Source organism: Peromyscus leucopus, chromosome 1 (genome assembly GCF_004664715.2).
Source record: "Peromyscus leucopus breed LL Stock chromosome 1, UCI_PerLeu_2.1, whole genome shotgun sequence".
Classification (NCBI taxonomy): domain Eukaryota; kingdom Metazoa; phylum Chordata; class Mammalia; order Rodentia; family Cricetidae; genus Peromyscus; species Peromyscus leucopus.
In genome coordinates, this window is record NC_051063.1 from 131,449,910 (window position 1) to 131,467,984 (window position 18,075).

Genomic DNA, 18,075 nt, shown 5'->3' on the forward strand with positions numbered 1-18,075 from the left:
AAGGCATACAATTTTCCCAAGAAACAGATGTTAGGGTCTCTGCCTCACTACAGATTTGTGGCCCTCTGTCTTCAATCAAACAGATATGGGGGGGGTCTCTGCCCCACTACAGATAAACAGATGTGGAGTTCTCCGACCCCACCACTGGGGACTGAAACGTCTTCCAGGACCTTGTGATCACGGTTTTCAGAGGTTAAGGTCTGCCCTTAACCCTTCCTGATCACAATCACCAATTTCAGCTAGTCATAGAAATAAAACTGAACACAGACAGACAGGACAGACAGACAGACACTTACCAGCCAGCTTCCGGCTCTATGGTCCGTGGTCCCAGTGGGCTTGGGGGATGCTGCATGAGTCCCCAGATGTTATGCTCAGAGTACACAAAAGACTACCAAGGAGACCATATTCTATATGTAACAGCAAAGAGCCTTTATTTTCAAGCTAAGTGCTTGAAATTTCTGTACAACACAGCAGTGAGAGCAGAGAGCCCGGAGCTCAGGAAGGGTAGTTTTTTTGTTTTTGTTTTTGTTTTTGTTTTTTATCATAGAAGATGTATGTACAGACAGACAGGAAGTGACAGAGCTGTGCTGGAAGAGGAAATGATGTAGCTGGGTAGAGAGAAAATGAGTTAGCAGAACAGAAAGAAATATAGGCATGGATATACAGGAAGTGGGTCTTTTTCAAAGTCGAGGGTCAGTGAGGTTAGGTTGGCTTGAGGCTTGTTCTATTCCTTTGATCTGTCAACCCCAATTTCTAGCTCCATGTTTTTTATTAATATGACCATTTAGCAATTTGTCTACAGTTCAACATCCTTATTCATCAGGAATATGCATATTAAAACCTCTTTGAGATTTTATCTTACACTACTCAGGATGGCCAATATCATTAAAACAATTGACAGCACATGATAGTGAGTAAATGGTGTAAGAATTCTTTCTTATCCATTGGTGGTGGAAATACAAACTTGTATAGTGACCTTGGAAATCAGTGTGGTTTTGCCTGGGGAACTGGGGAATAGATCTACCTCAATATCCAGATGAGCCATTCTTGGGCATATACCCAAAGGAATCTATATACTATTACAGAGACACTTGCTCATTATATTTTGTGCTGCTTTATTAACATTAGTTAGAAATAGGAAATAGCCTAGCTGTCCATAAACAAATGAATAGATAATGAAAATTTGGTATATTTACACAATGAAATATTGTTTAGGTGTTAAAAAAACAATATCATGTAACTCATAGTTAAATGGATGGAAAAATGTTACAAAAGAGTGAATTTTTTTTAATGGGAAATCATCCATTTATTGTTTAAAGACCACAAGACAACATCTGAATTTCTGGAGCACAATTTAAATGCTTTATTTTTTTTCAACAAAGCAGCAGAATAAAACAGAAAAAAACAAATTAGTTTCCAGTAATATCTATAACTCTATCAGAATTAAATCTTCCACAGACATGCTACCTGGAAATAAAAGCCAGTTACAATAAGCAAAGCTTCAACCAGAGCGGCTACTTTTCCTGACAGGAAGAAGTTCATATCTATAGGAGGAATGATGTGCCATGTAAAATGGCCACAGATCACAGCCTTAATGGCACTGGAAGTCTATTATCCATCCCACATTTAGTAGTTCTGTGAATTTGAAAAGTCAGTTTATCTGTAACCATGCTGGCAACCTTTAACAGTTAAAAAATAATTTTTTTAAAAAAATCTCTTAACTCAAAAAAAAAAAAAAAAAAGGCGCACGCCTTTAATCCCAGCACTCGAGAGGCAGAGGCAGGCAGATCTCTGTGAGTTCGAGGCCAGCCTGGGCTACCAAGTGAGTTCCAGGAAAGGCGCAAAGCTACACAGAGAAACCCTGTCTCGAAAAACCAAAAAAAAAAAAAAAAAAAAAAATCTCTTAACTGATGTTCCTTGATTTCCATTACTAAAGGTACACAATTCATTACAATGTAATTCTCCTTCAGAATTACACACGAGACTCCTTGCTTAGGTTTTAACAAGCAGCAAGGATCACAAATTCAAATTCTTAATTATCAATAACTTGTCAGCTAAGGTCAGGAAACAGCTGCATCTACAGAATGGGTGCACTGTCTAGGTGCTTTGTAAAGACATAATCTAGAGCACTAACACATGACACTGACCTGTGACTGCACAGTACAAGTGCAGTAGAGCAGTACAAACATATTCATATGGTGGCTTCTTTGCTTAAGCCTCAAGCCCTCTGCCTTGTATGGAAACACAAGAATTCAAACTCCAGGAGGGCAAATGTCTAACATACTCTAAACCAAGTAGTGATGCAAACTCCCTACTACCAAGGCTGAATCCATAAATGTAGAGACTTATACACTAACACAGTCTGAAAAATAACTGCCTATATAGAGATGGTCCTGCAGAGCTTTTACCTCAAAATCTATCAGTGAACAATATTTAATGTACTGGAGATAACTACAACTTACTAATCAAATATTTGAATACTAATACTTACCTGGGATTTCATTTCTCCTAAAAGAAATAGGAAGAATGTGACTCACTTAAAAAAAAAAAGCTTTTAAAAGGAAGGTAAAAATCTTATCACACACATCACTTTTAGAAGCAGCAGAGGAGGGGCAGTCAGAGGCTTAACCACTGTTGAAATAGGTAAAAAAAAAAAACAGGCAAAAATATCTACATTGTTATCAATAACAGTATCACAACTGTGCCCTTCATGATTAATATCCACTCCTAAGAATTTTCATTTGGAACCAGATGGCATGTTTAAGAGAAACACTTTAAGATGTTTGAAATAAGACTTGGTATCGTTAGCAGTCACAGGCAAATTTAAAGGGAGGTGAAGGAAAAGAAATGGCAAAAACGCTGAAAAATCTGAGTCACCATCTAAATCAATAAAGCACTGCCAGCGTCAAGCATTAGGTCAGACACTAAAATAACTGATACAGGCTCCAGTGGTTTATAAAACCTATAAAAAGACTACACCAGCAAGGTTCCTGTCACCCTGTCAGAGTTCACACACTAAAACAAGAAGCAATATTTTAGTTTAAACCTTATCTCAGAAGAATCAATATCACTTCACATGAGTAAAAGTACCTGAAAGCAAACATTTTTAAAAGCTTTAATACTCAAAATACGAAGAAAAAAAGAGGATCAGAAGACTTGATCAATTCATGGAATCACAAAACGGCTGGTCAATCTCTATCTCCTTCCATATTAAGCATCCCATGGAAGACCAAGGGAGACCAGACCTTCCAGACCTTTGTACCACCTGCTTGGTGCAACACTCTACAGAGATTCCTTTTGGAATAGCAGTTTCTTATCTCATCTCTCCTTATGCAAGAGGCAAGTCTGGCTGTGCTATTCTATTATCATTATATATCACCCACCTGCAACACAGTGCTGTACAGATAAACACAAAGCATGTTATCTAGTTCCCTTTCCCCCAGAAGGTTGAAGATCAGGTATAGGGGTAATTGTCCTGTGCACAGTCTTTATTCAGGCTGATTCAGTGACTTCAGCAGGCTTAATCATGTGGTCAGGTTTGTTTCCAGCTGCATAATGCTCCCACATCTTCAGATACAGTCTCTCTAATTCCACTGTGTATTGTTTGGTGTTGAACAGAGGGCTAGATATTCTCTGTTTCCAGACTTTGCTACGAATTTTCTGCAGATACTCTAGATCTGTTCCCAGTTTTACAGCTATGTCTTCATATTCTTGTCTGTTTTTAGCAATGAGCTCAAGACATCCTAGGCAAGTAAGCTGAGAAGCTGCAACTCGAGAGGCAAGAGTCTCTCCTGGCATAGTCACCATAGGTGTTCCTGCCCAGAGAACATCCATCCCTGTGGTGTGCCCATTACATAAGGGAGTGTCCAGGCAGACATCAGCCAGTTGACCTCTCCTGACATGCTCCTCCTTAGGAGCCACGGGTGAAAAAATGATACGGTTCTGGGGAAGGCCCATATTTTGTGCATATTGTTGAATATTGGATTCTCCTACTGCTGGAAAACGCAACAGCCAGAGCATGCTATTAGGTACACGTTTCAGAATATTTGCCCACATCTGCAGGGTAGAGGGGTCAATTTTATATAGTTGATTAAAGTTACAGTACACAATGGCATCTTCTGGTAGCCCATACTGGGAACGGGTGGTTACAATAATGGTACGGGGAACTTCCTCTCCAGTTGCAGCCTTATTATTGATCTGTGTAGTTGCCAGTCCATTGCTAATACTGAATCCATTAATGGTTATCTGAATCTGTCCTCTGTGAATCATTTCAATAACTGCTTCTGTAATCGTATTCATGGGAATGACAGGCAGATTAAGAGCTGTGTTACTGGTGTCTGCATTGTCACCTCCATCAGGGCATTTCATCTTGACAATCTTCACATCTGGTATACCATCAAGAAATGCTTCGAGATCGATGCCATTTAGAACTATCCGGTTGTCATAAATGTGCCCATTGGATTTAAAATTGATGACTGCTTTTTTCTTCAGGTGAGGGAACATATTAGCATGATCACCAATAAAAAAAGTATGGGGCATGTAAGCCAGTTTCTCAGAATACTGCTCTGCAACTTCAGCTGGGGATGTTTCCTGATCAGTGATGATATAATCCATGAACAGTGCACCACTAGTCCCAGGGTATCCCAGCCACATTGCCTGAATAGGAGCAGGCCTGAGAGCAAAGAGCTCATTTCGAGCACCCTTGGTATACCCATTCATATTTACAAGGATGTGAATTCCATCCTTGTGAATGCGGTCAGCTGCTTTTCCATTGCATGGAATCAGAGAGAGATCAACGAAATGATTGGCTTCTGCCATCACTTTCACTCGGAAGTTTGTACCATCATCTGGGCTCAGGGCATAGCAGAATATCTCAAATTTGTCAGGATTGTGCATGCCTGGAATAGACTGCATAAGGTGAGAAGTAGGATGATTCCCAAAGTCAGAACTCACATAGCCTACACGCAATCTTCCATTACTAAGCTTCAAGTCTTTTGGATGTTCATATGGTGGTTTATGAAGGACATTAATCTTATCCAAGCAGAGATTCCCATGCCTCTCTGCAATAGCCTTCCTGAAGCCATGAGAAAGAGGGTACAGCATACTATGATGAGGATGCACAGAAGGCAGTCTATTCTTCTCCAGCTGCTCAGCTACAATACTAACCAATTTCTTCATTCGCTCATCATAATCTGTCCAATCACAGATGATTTGTAAGCAATGAGCCAAGTTACAATAGGCATCAGGAAAGTTAGGCTTAAATTTCAGAGCTGTGTTGTAAGAAGCTATTGCTTCTGAGATATTCCCCGAATCCTTGTGAATGAAAGCCAGATTGCTGTGTGCATCTGCAAAGGCGGGATTAATCTGAATGGCACGAGTATAACACTGCAAGGCTCCCTGAACATCCTGCATCTCCTTTAGAGTGTTTCCCATATTAGAATAAGCATCAGCAAATGTCGGACTGATTCTTATGGCTTCCTTATAATGCATCAATGCTTCCTGCAGCTTGCCCTGTTGTTGTAGTACACTTGCTAAATTGGAATGTGCAGCAGCAAACTCTGGGAAGACTTCCAATGCTTGGCGATATAGGCGGACTGCCTCTTCAATATTGCCCTGTTCCCGTTTGACGTTGGCGAGGTTATTCAAAGAGTCTGCATGGGTAGGACACAGACGAAGAGCTGTGTTATAACAATCTACTGCTTCAGCAACACTGCCCTTCTCTTTGAGAGCATTTGCTAGGTTGCAATAAGCATCAGGGAAATGTGGCTGCAGTTCTATAGCTCGCCTGCCAGTATCGATGGCCAGGGCTATTAGGCCTTGCTCATAGTACACACAAGCCAGGTTGCCATGCACCGCCACGTGATTTGGGCTCAAACTTAAGGCACGAAGATAAGCTGCCATTGCTCTGTCAAAAATGCGTGCTTCTTTCAAAACATTTCCTAAATTGATATAAGCGTCCAGAAAATTTGGGTCAAGGGTAACAGCCTTTTCAAAGTGATGAATTGCCAGCCAAATCTCCCCTTGTGCATTGAAAACACAGCCGAGATTACTCCAAGCTACTGCAAAGTTTGGTTGTGTCTCAATTGCTTTCAAATAACATGCCTTGGCTTCTTCCAAGCGACCTAGGGCTTTGAGCAGGTTCCCCAGGTCACTGCGAACACAGTACAAATCAGGATTGCACTGAAGAGCTGATGCGTAAGCTGGTACTGCTCCTTCCATGTCACCTGTTGCTACCAAGGCTGATGCCAGATTAACATAGCCATCAACGAAATCGGGCTTGAGCCGCAAGGAGTGTCGATAATGTTCAATTGCTTCCTGTAACTGTCCTCTTTCCTTGTACACATTCCCCATATTCGAATAGGCTTCTGCTAGAAGGGGATTCTGCTTAATTGCCAAGGTGTTAAAGTGAGCAGATCTGTCCAGCCTTCGACACTGAAAGTGTATAGATGAAAGTAATAAAAGAACATCAATATTTTCAGGCTCTTGTCTCCAGAGCTCCATGCAGTGTCTCTCAGCTGCCTCAAAATCTCCTGCTTGATACTCTCGATGTGCCAACTCAGCCAGCCCTGTGCTGTCAGCCACGTTGCCCACAGAAGACGCCATCTGGAGCTTCTTGAGACAGAGGAAGCTGGGTAATTGACTTCTACTGCCACCACTACTGGCAAGAATGTTTCTAGAAGTAGCAGGAAATGAGCAGCAGCGGTATCAGTGGTTTAGAAGGCTTAAGGTTCCGCAGGAGATACTGGACTCGAATCTTTGGAACTCTTGTTAGAGATTTACCTCTCACTGTCTTGAGACAAAAGAGTGAAATTTATTAGAAACATTTTCAGAGTAGTAATTAGTTGTTACTTGTGCAACCTATTTTGTATTTGTAGTGGAAGGCAATTATCATCCAACTTTGCTAAAATGATAATGGATGTTACCTCAGAAGGTGATAAAAGTTTGCAATGTGAAAACCAAAATATAAAGATTTCCCTCTTGATCTTTTGAAACAGACTAGCAGATGGATGGAAGTACCTGATATATCCCAGATGAGAAGGAAGTCATATATACATGATTCATGTATGAGTCATAAAAACATGTATATATGTATAATTAAGATTAATTTTCATGAAATATATTCTGACCAGAATTACCCCTCTCCAAATTCCCCCAACATTTTCCCCAAATCCCCACCCACTCAACTCCAGATACTTTCTTTCTATCTTATTATTTAAAACAAATATCAGATGAATATAACAAACCAGAATAAAGAAAATAAAAGAAACATACACACACCTGCACACATAACCCATTAAAAAATACAAAATTGGAAACCAGAATATATAAGCAAAAGGAGTAAGACCAAAAATGCTAAAGCAAAGCAACACCAGAAAAAAAGTACAAAAGTACCATTGAATATATTTTGTGTTTTCTATCCACTGCTGGGCATGGATCCTATTCCCATGTGTGGTTGGTGTACCCTGTGAGATTCCACTGGAAAGTTTGTAGAGTTCCTAATTAGCATGAACCAAACTTTGGATTTTATTTATAACAATGCATAATCAGGATTTAGTGCAGAGCATTTCTAACACCAAGAATCTAGAGGTGGAGGCACAAGGACCAGGTACTCAGGGTGATTCTTGTTACATTGTAAGTTCTAGGCCACCCTGTAGTATGTAAAAACCTGTTTAAAAATAAATAAACAAAAAAACAAACAAATAAATGTTGACAGAATGAAGAAATAAAAGAATGAAAATATACCACAGGATCAAAAACTGTTTTTAGTATAAAGCTCAAAAAGGTTTTGTGTAAAATAAGCACATACAGAAGCACAATTATAACAAATAGTAAAGTTATTTTAAAAAGTACACATTAATTTATTTATTTTTGTGTATATTTGCATGTGAATACACATAGAAGCATGCACACACAAATTTAATGTTCCATGTTTATAAGACGAAGGTTTACCTAAAATAGTCATTTCTCTGTTTCTACCACATCGATCCCAGGGATTAGATTTAAGTTGACAGATGTGGCACTCAAATGGACTGACCTTTGAGGGTTTTAAACACTGCCTTTATATAATTAATTAAATTGATTACATTTTCTAAAAAGTAAAAATTTCAAATTTATTTAAAAAATTACATTTTCTCACTAAGCATTAGTGAAACATGCCTTTAATCCCAGCACTTGGGAGGCAGAGGCAATCAGATTTCTGTGAGTTTGAGGTCAGCCTGGTCTACAGAGAGAGTTCCAGGACAGTCAGGGTAGTTACACAGAGAAAACTATCCTGTCTCTGAAAAAGAAACCGACCCACACAAAAAATTATATTGTTCCATTCCTTCCCTTCAAAACCTTCCAAATACCCCTCCACACTCTTCTTCAAATTAATGACCTCTTTTCCCCCAATAGTTGTTGTATGCATATAGGTATATATATTCCTAAATACAACCTGTTCTGTTTGTATAATGTTACTTGCATGTATATTTCCTGGGCTGGCCATTAGGTATTAGAAAACCAATTGATGTGATCTTCCCTAGGGAAGACCACCTGTCATGTTCCCAGCTTTTTACTGTTGCCTAGAGTCCTTAGTGTATGATTGATTGAGGCCTCATGGGATTCTTGCCATCTAGTTTAGCAGTTCCACTGGTATACTTCTTCAGAATTGTTTTGGTCATATTATACATTTTGATCATATTATTTCCCTCCCCCTCTTATTTCAGATCCTGACCACATCCTTACACACCTAATTTCATTTGATTTCCCCCCCTCCACATGCGAAAAGAAGAAAATTTTGATATTTGAAATAACATGAATAAATCTTAGTTGTATAAAATGATTCTCATTGAGCATATAGTGAGGAAAATTTAGATATAAATTACTGCACACAGAATGTCATGCAACAAAATCTGTGCATGAACAGTGACTGATACTATCAGAGATCAGTTGGTAAGGAGTGGTTGCGTGGCAAGGAGATAATATATGCAATCAGAGCTGATGTGTCTGAAAAACAGCATTATCATGGGGCAAATTTTGATGGCTACATTCCCCCAAATGCCAAGAGAGGATATGGCCCATTGCTATAATGGCAGTAGCATGTTGTATGGCTGAGATGCCATTTAATTATATTGAAGCTATCTGAGAATGCAATGTTCTAAGGGAAATATCAGTATCTGCCCTTCATGAAATAGACAGAAATGCCCCCAAAATGAATAGCCCCGAAGTTGTAAACATGGAACTCTCCTTAAAAAGATTGGTGAACTAAAACTTATATTGTCATTCATGAAAGTAGCATATATGGGTTAAGGTCCTTTGCAAGTTATGACAGCTGTTCAGTACCAAAAGTGGAAGATGGGCTATAATGACTTGTGTCTTTTTGAGACAGAGTATCACTATGTATTCTCATATGACCTGAAACTATGTAGTTGTATAGCCTGGGCTGCCCTCAAATGCAGAGAAACCCAACTGCCTCTGCCTTTGAGTCTGCCTCTGGGATTAAATGTGGGTATTACCATACCTGGGTGCTTGCCTTTTTATATAGCTGTCAAGATACAAGGATAAGGATATAAAGGTTCTAGTTCTGCTAAAGATCACTTTCTAGGGGCCAAGACATGCAATCCATGTAAAAAATCAGAGACTGAAAAGGGAGAAGTGAGTTAGAAATCATAAAATTCTATTCAGCTTCAAGTGTTAATATACTGAAAGAGAAAATCTATAATTCATTATTAAGACAGGGGTCTAGTAACAGCCCTCTATAGGAAACTATGACAATTAGTGAATATTCAGCATCAGAACTGCTGAAGTTGATAAAGACTTTTTGTTGATGTTCTTGCTGCTTTGAGACAGGGGTTACTATGTAGCTGTGACTGGTCTGTAGCTAGCCAAGTAGACCAAGCAAGCCTTGACTTCAAGAGAGCCCTGACTCTGACTTTCAAGTGAAATTATTAAAAACATGCACTACTATGTCCCCAATGGGAGGACTTCTAGCGATGAAATGAAAAGTCCCTTAAAGCCTGAGTCTTTATGCTATGTGTCATGTGAATGGATGTGGTCTGAGTGTTATGGAAATGAAGAAACTAAGTCAAATACCACTCATCTCTCTTTAAGAAACAACCTTCATTACCTGTGGCAAACTACTCTCCCCTTCATAGGAGCCTTTAGAGACACTTAGTTATTGGTGTATGAGGTCCCCATGAGTATCAGGTATAGAACACAATAGAAGAACAAGTATTACTGCAGTAACTGAGCACATGAAAGGTGGTATTAGATGTCCTTATGAATATCAGGGAGTACAAAACAATGGAGGGAGAATAAGCATTATTGAGTGAGCTCCGGATATGTGAGATCATGTTGAAAGAGTTTCGACTAGCATGGGAACTAGGTTCATAAAGTTCCAAAACAACTGATAAGGAAGTAGGGGCTATCCCAAGGAGACTAAGTGTCTGCCTGCATTCATTTATCAGTGAATGTGTTAAGACTTGTTCTAAGCATCAAAGCCCAAAGAAAACACAACCAGAAAGTCACATGCTGTCCTAGTCAGCTTCTGGTCTATTTTAGAGCTTGTGTAGCAGTTTATAAGAGACATAAAGGATAAACAATGCTGGTGATAAAGATTAAGTTTGAGACTTGGTCTGGCGTGAGAAAGACAGAGGAGGCTCTTTGTGAGTTAAAGCATATGTCCCCGTCTACATAGTGAGTTCAGATTACCCAGGGTTGCCGAATAAAAATATTATCTTTGAAAAACTGTTTTACATATTAAATTTGTACTATGGATAGGCAAATATCTTTCTCAGAGATCTCAGTGTACATTTTTCTCTCCTACAGCAAGACTTGCTGCAGGAAGATATTATTTGCCTCGCCCCAGTCTTTTTCTGTGGTCGGTTCTGTCAATGGAAAGGCATGTTCCTCAGTACTTTCCTGGAGCCTGTGAGAGTGGTTGAACTTATTAGTAGGCATGGCAGAATAGAGAGTACCTGTGATGGCTTGTATACGAAATGTTCCCCACAGATTCTTGTTTTTGAATACTTGGTTCCTAGGTGGCTATGTTTGATGGGCTTTAGGTGTTGTATAGCATTTGTAGAGGAAGTACATCACAGGGCATGGGTTTGGGAATTAAAAGACTTGTGCTGCTTTCAGTTCCCTCTCCCTGCTTACTGCTCATCATCTAAGCTTTCTTCTTTCTGCTTGTATTTGAAAATGTGACCTTTCAGTTCCTACACCAGCACCCATGATTGGTGAGTAAATTAAAGTTTAACAACACAGAAAGTTTATGAATGTTTCAGAAGATGTAACTGCTAACAACCCTGCTTAGATATCAATCCAATATACATATATAATGATTACACTATGGTTCCAACACATATAAATAGTTTGTATATGAAAATAAGATCTCTAGGAACTTCCCTAGCACCAGGTTTCTCCTTATCTCTATGATATCTTCCTCTAACATGATATCTTTCATTGCACTCCCACTCTGTCCCTGCCCATCTTGACCATGCTCTTCCCTTATGTTCTCATCCCCCATCCCCGACCCTCAATTGCTCACCCTCTGGCCCCCGGTTTAGACTAGCAATAGTGGAGAGAGTGCCTGAACTGACCTACCCTGTTAATCAGATTGGTGAATACCCTGTTATCATAGAGCCTTCATCCAGTAACTGATGGAAGCAGATGCACAGACCCACAGCCAAGCACCAGGCTGAACTCCAGGAGTCCAGTCGAAGAGAGGAAAGAGGGATTCTGTGAGCAAGGAACATCAAGATCATGATGGAGAAATTTACAGAGACAACCAAATCAGGCTAGTGAGAACTCACAAACGTTAGACCAACAGCTGTAGAGCCTACATAGCTATAGAAGACTATAGAAGAAGCCTATAGAAGACTATAGGCCTTCTTGCATAAACAAGACAGTTGTGTAGCTTGGTCTGTTTAAGAGGCCCCTGGTAGTGGGATCAAGATATATCCCTGGTGGCATTTTGGAGTCTATTACCTATGGTGAGACAACTTGTTGCAGGGGGAAGGGGCTTGGACCTGCCTCAACTAAATGTACCAGGCTTTGCTAACTCTCCATGGGAGGCCTTACCTTCATGGAGGAGGGATTGGAGAGTGGTTTGGGGAGGGAAATGGGAGGGGAGCTGAAGGACAGATGAGAGGGAGATCTGTGGTTGGTATGTAAAATGAATAAAAAAATTCTCAATAAAAACTAAAGATAAAAAAGAAAATAAGATTTCTCCCCTCTCTCTGTCTCTCTCTCTCTTTCTCTCAAAAAATATGGCTGAGTAGGGTAACTGTGCAATACTCAGATGACAAATAGTAGAAGAAGAAAATATCTTCCTGAAGGTGGTCCTCTGACTGCACATGGGTGCTATTGATGCACATGCACACAACACATACCCACAAATATACAGACACATTCTAATAATTTATACAACAATGTTTTTAAAATGTATGTGAGATACATACACAATAGAACAATGTTTAGCTGCAAAGAAAATTAATTTATGAAATTTTATGGTGATTAGATGGAAAAGGTAAAAAAACAAACACACTGAATGATACCACCCAAACCCCAGAGGTTAAATACTTCATCTTCTCACTCACACGAGGATCCTACTTAAATTCTTTTGTTTTATGTGGTTATATGAAGCCCATGTGGAAAATAGAAAATTAGAAACCTGTCATTGGCAGAGAGGGATGCATTAAGAGTAGAGTGGTAGTATACTTGAGAAATCAAAGTAGAGAGGGAATTTTTGGAAGCAGATGGATTAAAGTGAGTGGTGGAGTGGGTAGTATAGTTAATAAGGTTTACCCAAAATGAAGTGTGCATGAACAAGATACATGTGGACGTATACAGTTGTTTATATACTAGTTCAAATAATAATACATGAAAATATCAGAGTATATGTGATGTAAAAGATCATAGAACCAGCACTGGAAGCTAAATTTGTGAGTAGAAATGGGGACAGGACATCAGGTGGGCAGGAGGCAAATGAGTTGTGCAAACCAAAACTAAAGGTGTATGAAGAATCCTTATGTAACACACACACACACACACACACACACACACACACACACACACACACACAAACACCACACACACTTAAATCATTCAAACAGAAATATCTAATGTTTTTAAAATCATTACTCCTAAAAGGCATGAGTTATTAAATAAAAATCTCAGTGACAGACAAGTGTTACTCTTTTAGAAGTTATTGATTAGATAATTGCAGAAAGCATCTAAAACTATATAGGCTATTGTAATTGTTTTTGGTTGCCTTTCAATACTTTATGGTAAGATAATGTGGTTGAAAGCATCACATATTTTGTTTGCTGGACATGGAGAAATTAACCTTGAACTAACGATGATATTCACCCTCTGGCTAGCTTGCAGAGTGCTAGAAAGTGCTTTTCAGACTCTGGACAAGAAGAAAGTTAATTGTTTATTGATCCTTGGCTTAACCTTATATGCTGCAATAATAACCTGCCAGGCAAAATATACCCACAGTACAATAGTGTCAAGACCATGCTGAGAGTAACCAACCACATTCTTGATTGGAATTGAGGCCTCCTCCACAGGAGGGAATTCAGGCATGTTACTGAAAAAAAAAAAAGATCAAAAATCATGACTAGGGACGCTGTAGGTCCTAGCAGAGAACTCATTGATGTTATTTTTCTATTTGGCCATTTTTGTCAAACTCCCTTTTAAATATATATGTTTATGTCCATGAATTTGTGCTGGTCAATCTTGGTTAGACAATATTTGTTTTTGTTTTTGAGATAGAGTTTCTTTGTTGAACTTTGGCTGTCCTAAAACTAACTCTGTCAACCAGGCTGGTCTTGAACTCACAGTGATCTGCCTGCCTCTGCCTCCTTAGTTCTAGGATTAAAGGCATGCACTACCACTGCCTGGCTTAGACAAGAATCTTACAGCAGATAGTGATCACTAATGCTTAGATGATAACTACTTAAAGCACTCAGAATAAGCAACTGTCAGTCCTCAGTCATAGATGAGATATCTAAAACACTTCCCTCCAGGTTTCAAAGGTATAAAGAAAAAGGGAGTGGAAAGAAAATAGGAGCTGGGGTATGAGGGGAGATGCTGGGAAACTTTGTCCCATACACACAGCATGGCTGTTGCAAACATAACCTCCACGGTTTTGGTTACATACATAATCCTCACAAGAACAAGTACAAACCCAAGCAAGGAGGATGGAGGGGCTCTCAAAGCTTTAACCCTAGGACTTACTGGCACTGATGGTTGCCAGTGAACAAGTACCATTTTTTCTTTAGAAATGTGGTCATGAATACAGACAACATACTGCAACATAATAAAGACATACAAGAAGCCCAGAGTCAGTGTCATGCTATATGAAGAGAAACTCAAAGGATTTTCATTAAAATTAGGAAGAGGATAAGGATATTTACTCCTCCCTCCTTTTCAGTACTGTATTAGAAGTCTTAGGGCAGCAGGAAGACTGAAGGATAAAAAGGCGCCACAAATAGGAAAGGCAGAAGTCAAAGTATCCACATTTGAATAAGATAATTCCCTATGTAAAAATTCCCAAATATGGTATCAGAAACCTTTCAATGCTGATAAGTACATTCAACAAAGTCATAGTGTAAAAAAATTAATATTCAAAATTCAGTAGGTTTCCTAAATTACAAGCATGTTGAGAAATCATAGAAACAATATTTACTATATATAAATTATGTATAAGACATTATTTTACAAGAAACATATAACAATTTTGTTATAATATACACACACATATATACATATATAAAATACATGTAGAAAAATTGAAGAAATTGGAAAACTAAATTTAAGAAGAAACCAGAATCTGAAATGACTCCCAAGGTCATGGATTGCTAGGGCTATTATTATGAAAATGGCCACTCTACCCAAAGCAATTCTCATGTTCAATGTAATCTCCATCAAAAATTTTCACACACATTTAAAAATGTAATTGTAACTTTATTTGGAAACACACACACACACACACACACACACACACACACACACACACACCTCACTGTAGCAAAAAAATAATAATAAAAAAACAGCAGGAAGTATCACCATCCTAAATTTTAAGTTAAGCTACACAAAAACAGTCTGGTATATTACTACTGTGCTGTATCTGTGTTAATTAGCAGCTCTGGAAAAGTAACAATGTGTGGAAAACCTGAGAGAGGTGCTGGCATGGGTTACTACATTGTATTTTGGAAAAACCTTCTAAAATCTTAAATCTACACATCATTTTGAAATCAAGAACAAAATATAATTCCAAAAAGGAAAAGACATGCTCCTGTGGACTTATATGTTCCTTATGTCATATGCATATCTTATAAACTTCATTCAGGGTAGGGGATCAGAAAAGGTAAAACAGATAACATATCGAAATCAAATATCTCCCAAATCAACAGTTTATTTGTTGAATACAGCACCTCTTCACATACTGGCCTTTTTGCAGACATACCCACTCACTTCTTACCCTAAAATGGACACATTCTCTCCCTCTCCCTCTCTCCTCCTCTCTCCCTGTCTCTCCCTCTCTCCCTCTCTCCCCCTCTCCCCCTCTCCCCCGCTCCTCCTCTTCCCTCCCCCCTCTCTCTAGATATCCAAATCAAATATCTCCCAAATCAACAGTTTATTTGTTGGATATAGATAGCATTACCAAAAAAAAAAAAAATACAACACTGAAACATGTCCACAATGTTCAAACAAAATCACCTTACAATATCATAGAAAAATGTTTATCTTGCAGTACTACTATATAGACTGTACCGCTGTATGTAACAGACATTCCACCTCTTCACACACTGGCCTTTTTGCAGACATACCCACTCACTTCTTACCCTAAAATGGACACATTCTCTCTCTCTCCGTCTCTCCGTCTCTCCGTCTCTCCCTCTCTCTCCGTCTCTCCCTCTCTCTCCCTCTCTCTCTCTCTCTCTCCCTCTCTCTCCCTCTCTCCCTCTCTCCGTCTCTCCATCTCTCGGTCTCTCCCTCTCTCCCTCTCTCCCTCTCCCTCCCTCCCTCCCTCTCTCTCCCTCTCTCTCCCTCCCTTCTCTCTCTCTCTCTCTCTCTCTCTCTCTCTCTCTCTCTCTCTCTCTCTCTCTCTCTCCACCGCCCCCCTCCCCCCATCCTTCTTTCTTACAGCCACTTCGGAAAACCCTGTCTTTATCATAACTATCATAGTGTCAGAACTCATACTACCAATTTTTTCAACCATTCAGAACTGGCAGGTCTAAATGACTGTGGTCTGTTGGACCTCCCACTCCACTGTTAATCTATACATTAATTCTCACCCGATTTCATCCTTTCACACCCTCCCGTGCAAAGAAGACACCCAATTTAACTTCCATTAGGACACACCTACACCACAATTGTTCCTTTTGGTTTAATCACTGCCCCTATTCCCATACAACGATATTCCACAATACTGCCTAAGCTTTGAAATGGAAATGCTCATCCAGGAAGAGAATTGAGCCGAAGTGACAGGACAGATTGAGGGATCATTGGGAGGAGCACTTTGCAGCTAATACAACAGAGGGTAGGACAAAGGAAGCCAGGTCCTAACAGGATAGATTTCTGATGTGATTCCTCAGAGCCAAAGATTTTAGATCTATACAATAATGTTCTAATCCATACAAATTCCCAACCCTTAACATGAAAAAATAAATAAAAAAGAAAAAGTCCACCTATGAAAGACACAACAGGGCTCAGAGGGAGCTGACCTTGGCTGCTGCATTGTCTCGCTGACCATTCCTCAGGTGGAAGCGGCAGGCGTCTTTGGCTTCCTCTCCTCTGAGCAGGACTGCTGCTGCGCTGATTTCACTCATCACATTCCCAACCCCCAGCCTGCGCTAGTGAGTCAGTACAACCCTGTAATCACGCATGCGTGCATGTTTGCCAGGCTGCAGGGACTCAATAATCTTTTCTGAACCTAATGACATAAGATAGGCAGCCATGAGCTTTAAGCTTTCTTATTGTCAGTATGGTAAAGGAGGGGCGTCACAATCCCCTGATTAAATTGGCCAGGAACAAATTCAAAGCATTTCTGTGGTCAACGTGTATTATATAATCTTAACTCACCGTTTGCCTTCTATATACAGTAGTGAAAGGCTGCTCAGGAAAAATGTAACCCAAAGTAGAGAAGGTGTAAAAACACTGGACATTTGAAGCACTGGCAGGAAAAATCAATAATGATTAAAAGATACTGCATTAAAAACATTCTGCATTAACCAGATATTACTTGATTAATTTTATTTTTATTTTTAAAATTTCAAATGTGTCAGGTAAATTGAAAACCTTACTATGAACATAATAATTGCTGTTTTTATAAAACTGTTGGGTGATCTTGCAGTGTTGAAAATTTTTTAATTATGCTCCAAAAAGAAGACGTGCTCCAGTCTGGCAAATGGGTGGTGAGTTAAGGGGGGGAGGCAGGAGGGACAGGAGGAGGGAGGAGAGGGGGATCTGTGGCTGGTATGTAAAATGAATAAAAAAATCCTTATTAATAAAAGAAAATACACAAGAAAATAAAGAAGTGCTAGGATGTAGATATTCTGCTTATTTCCTTGTTTATTTATTAACTCTTTGAACAGGTTCTCACTGTTTAGACATGGTTGGTATTTGAATTCACTTGGTAGATCAGACTGGTCAATAATCTAACAGGTTCCACATCCTGAATTCAGGGATTAAAGATATGTGCCAACACAACTGGCTAGAGTTTATTAATTTTAAACACGTATATGTTCCTCTCTCTCTTTCTCTCTCTCTCTCTCTCTCTCTCTCTCTCTCTCTCTCTCTCTCTCTCTCTCTCTCTGTGTGTGTGTGTGTGTGTGTGTGTGTGTGTGTGTGTTTGAAGAGGTGTCAAGTAGTCTAGATGCCCTTGTGAGGCGACAGACCAACCTGGGATCTGGAAACCAGCTTCCAGCCTTTTAGCAGAGTAATAGCTGCTCTGAATAGCTTAACCATCTCTCTAGTTCTCCTATTCACTTTTACACCTTCGCAAATTAGATCCCTACTGAATATGCAAAAAACAAACAGCTAGACAAACTCGGACTTTGAAGCATGAATATGTTACAATTTTCC

At 39.4% G+C, this 18,075-nt stretch overlaps 1 protein-coding gene across 2 annotated transcripts; it reads right to left on the reverse strand.

Annotated features, from left to right (window-relative positions):
• Positions 1–1,875: 1,875 nt before the first annotated feature.
• On the reverse strand, positions 1,876–16,836 carry LOC114686372 (UDP-N-acetylglucosamine--peptide N-acetylglucosaminyltransferase 110 kDa subunit-like). Of its 2 annotated transcripts, none has more exons than XM_037198291.1 (2): positions 16,716–16,836; positions 1,876–6,786 (listed from the first exon to the last, which is right to left on the reverse strand). In XM_037198291.1, exon 2 carries the CDS (start codon positions 6,601–6,603, stop codon positions 3,493–3,495), a length of 3,111 nt encoding a protein of 1,036 aa, XP_037054186.1. In that variant the 5' UTR covers positions 6,604–6,786; positions 16,716–16,836; the 3' UTR covers positions 1,876–3,492. The 2 variants fall into 2 exon arrangements, with proteins under 2 accessions (XP_037054186.1, XP_037054177.1); XM_037198282.1 differs by having other exon boundaries at positions 1,876–6,790.
• Between the last annotated feature and the right edge of the window lie 1,239 nt (positions 16,837–18,075).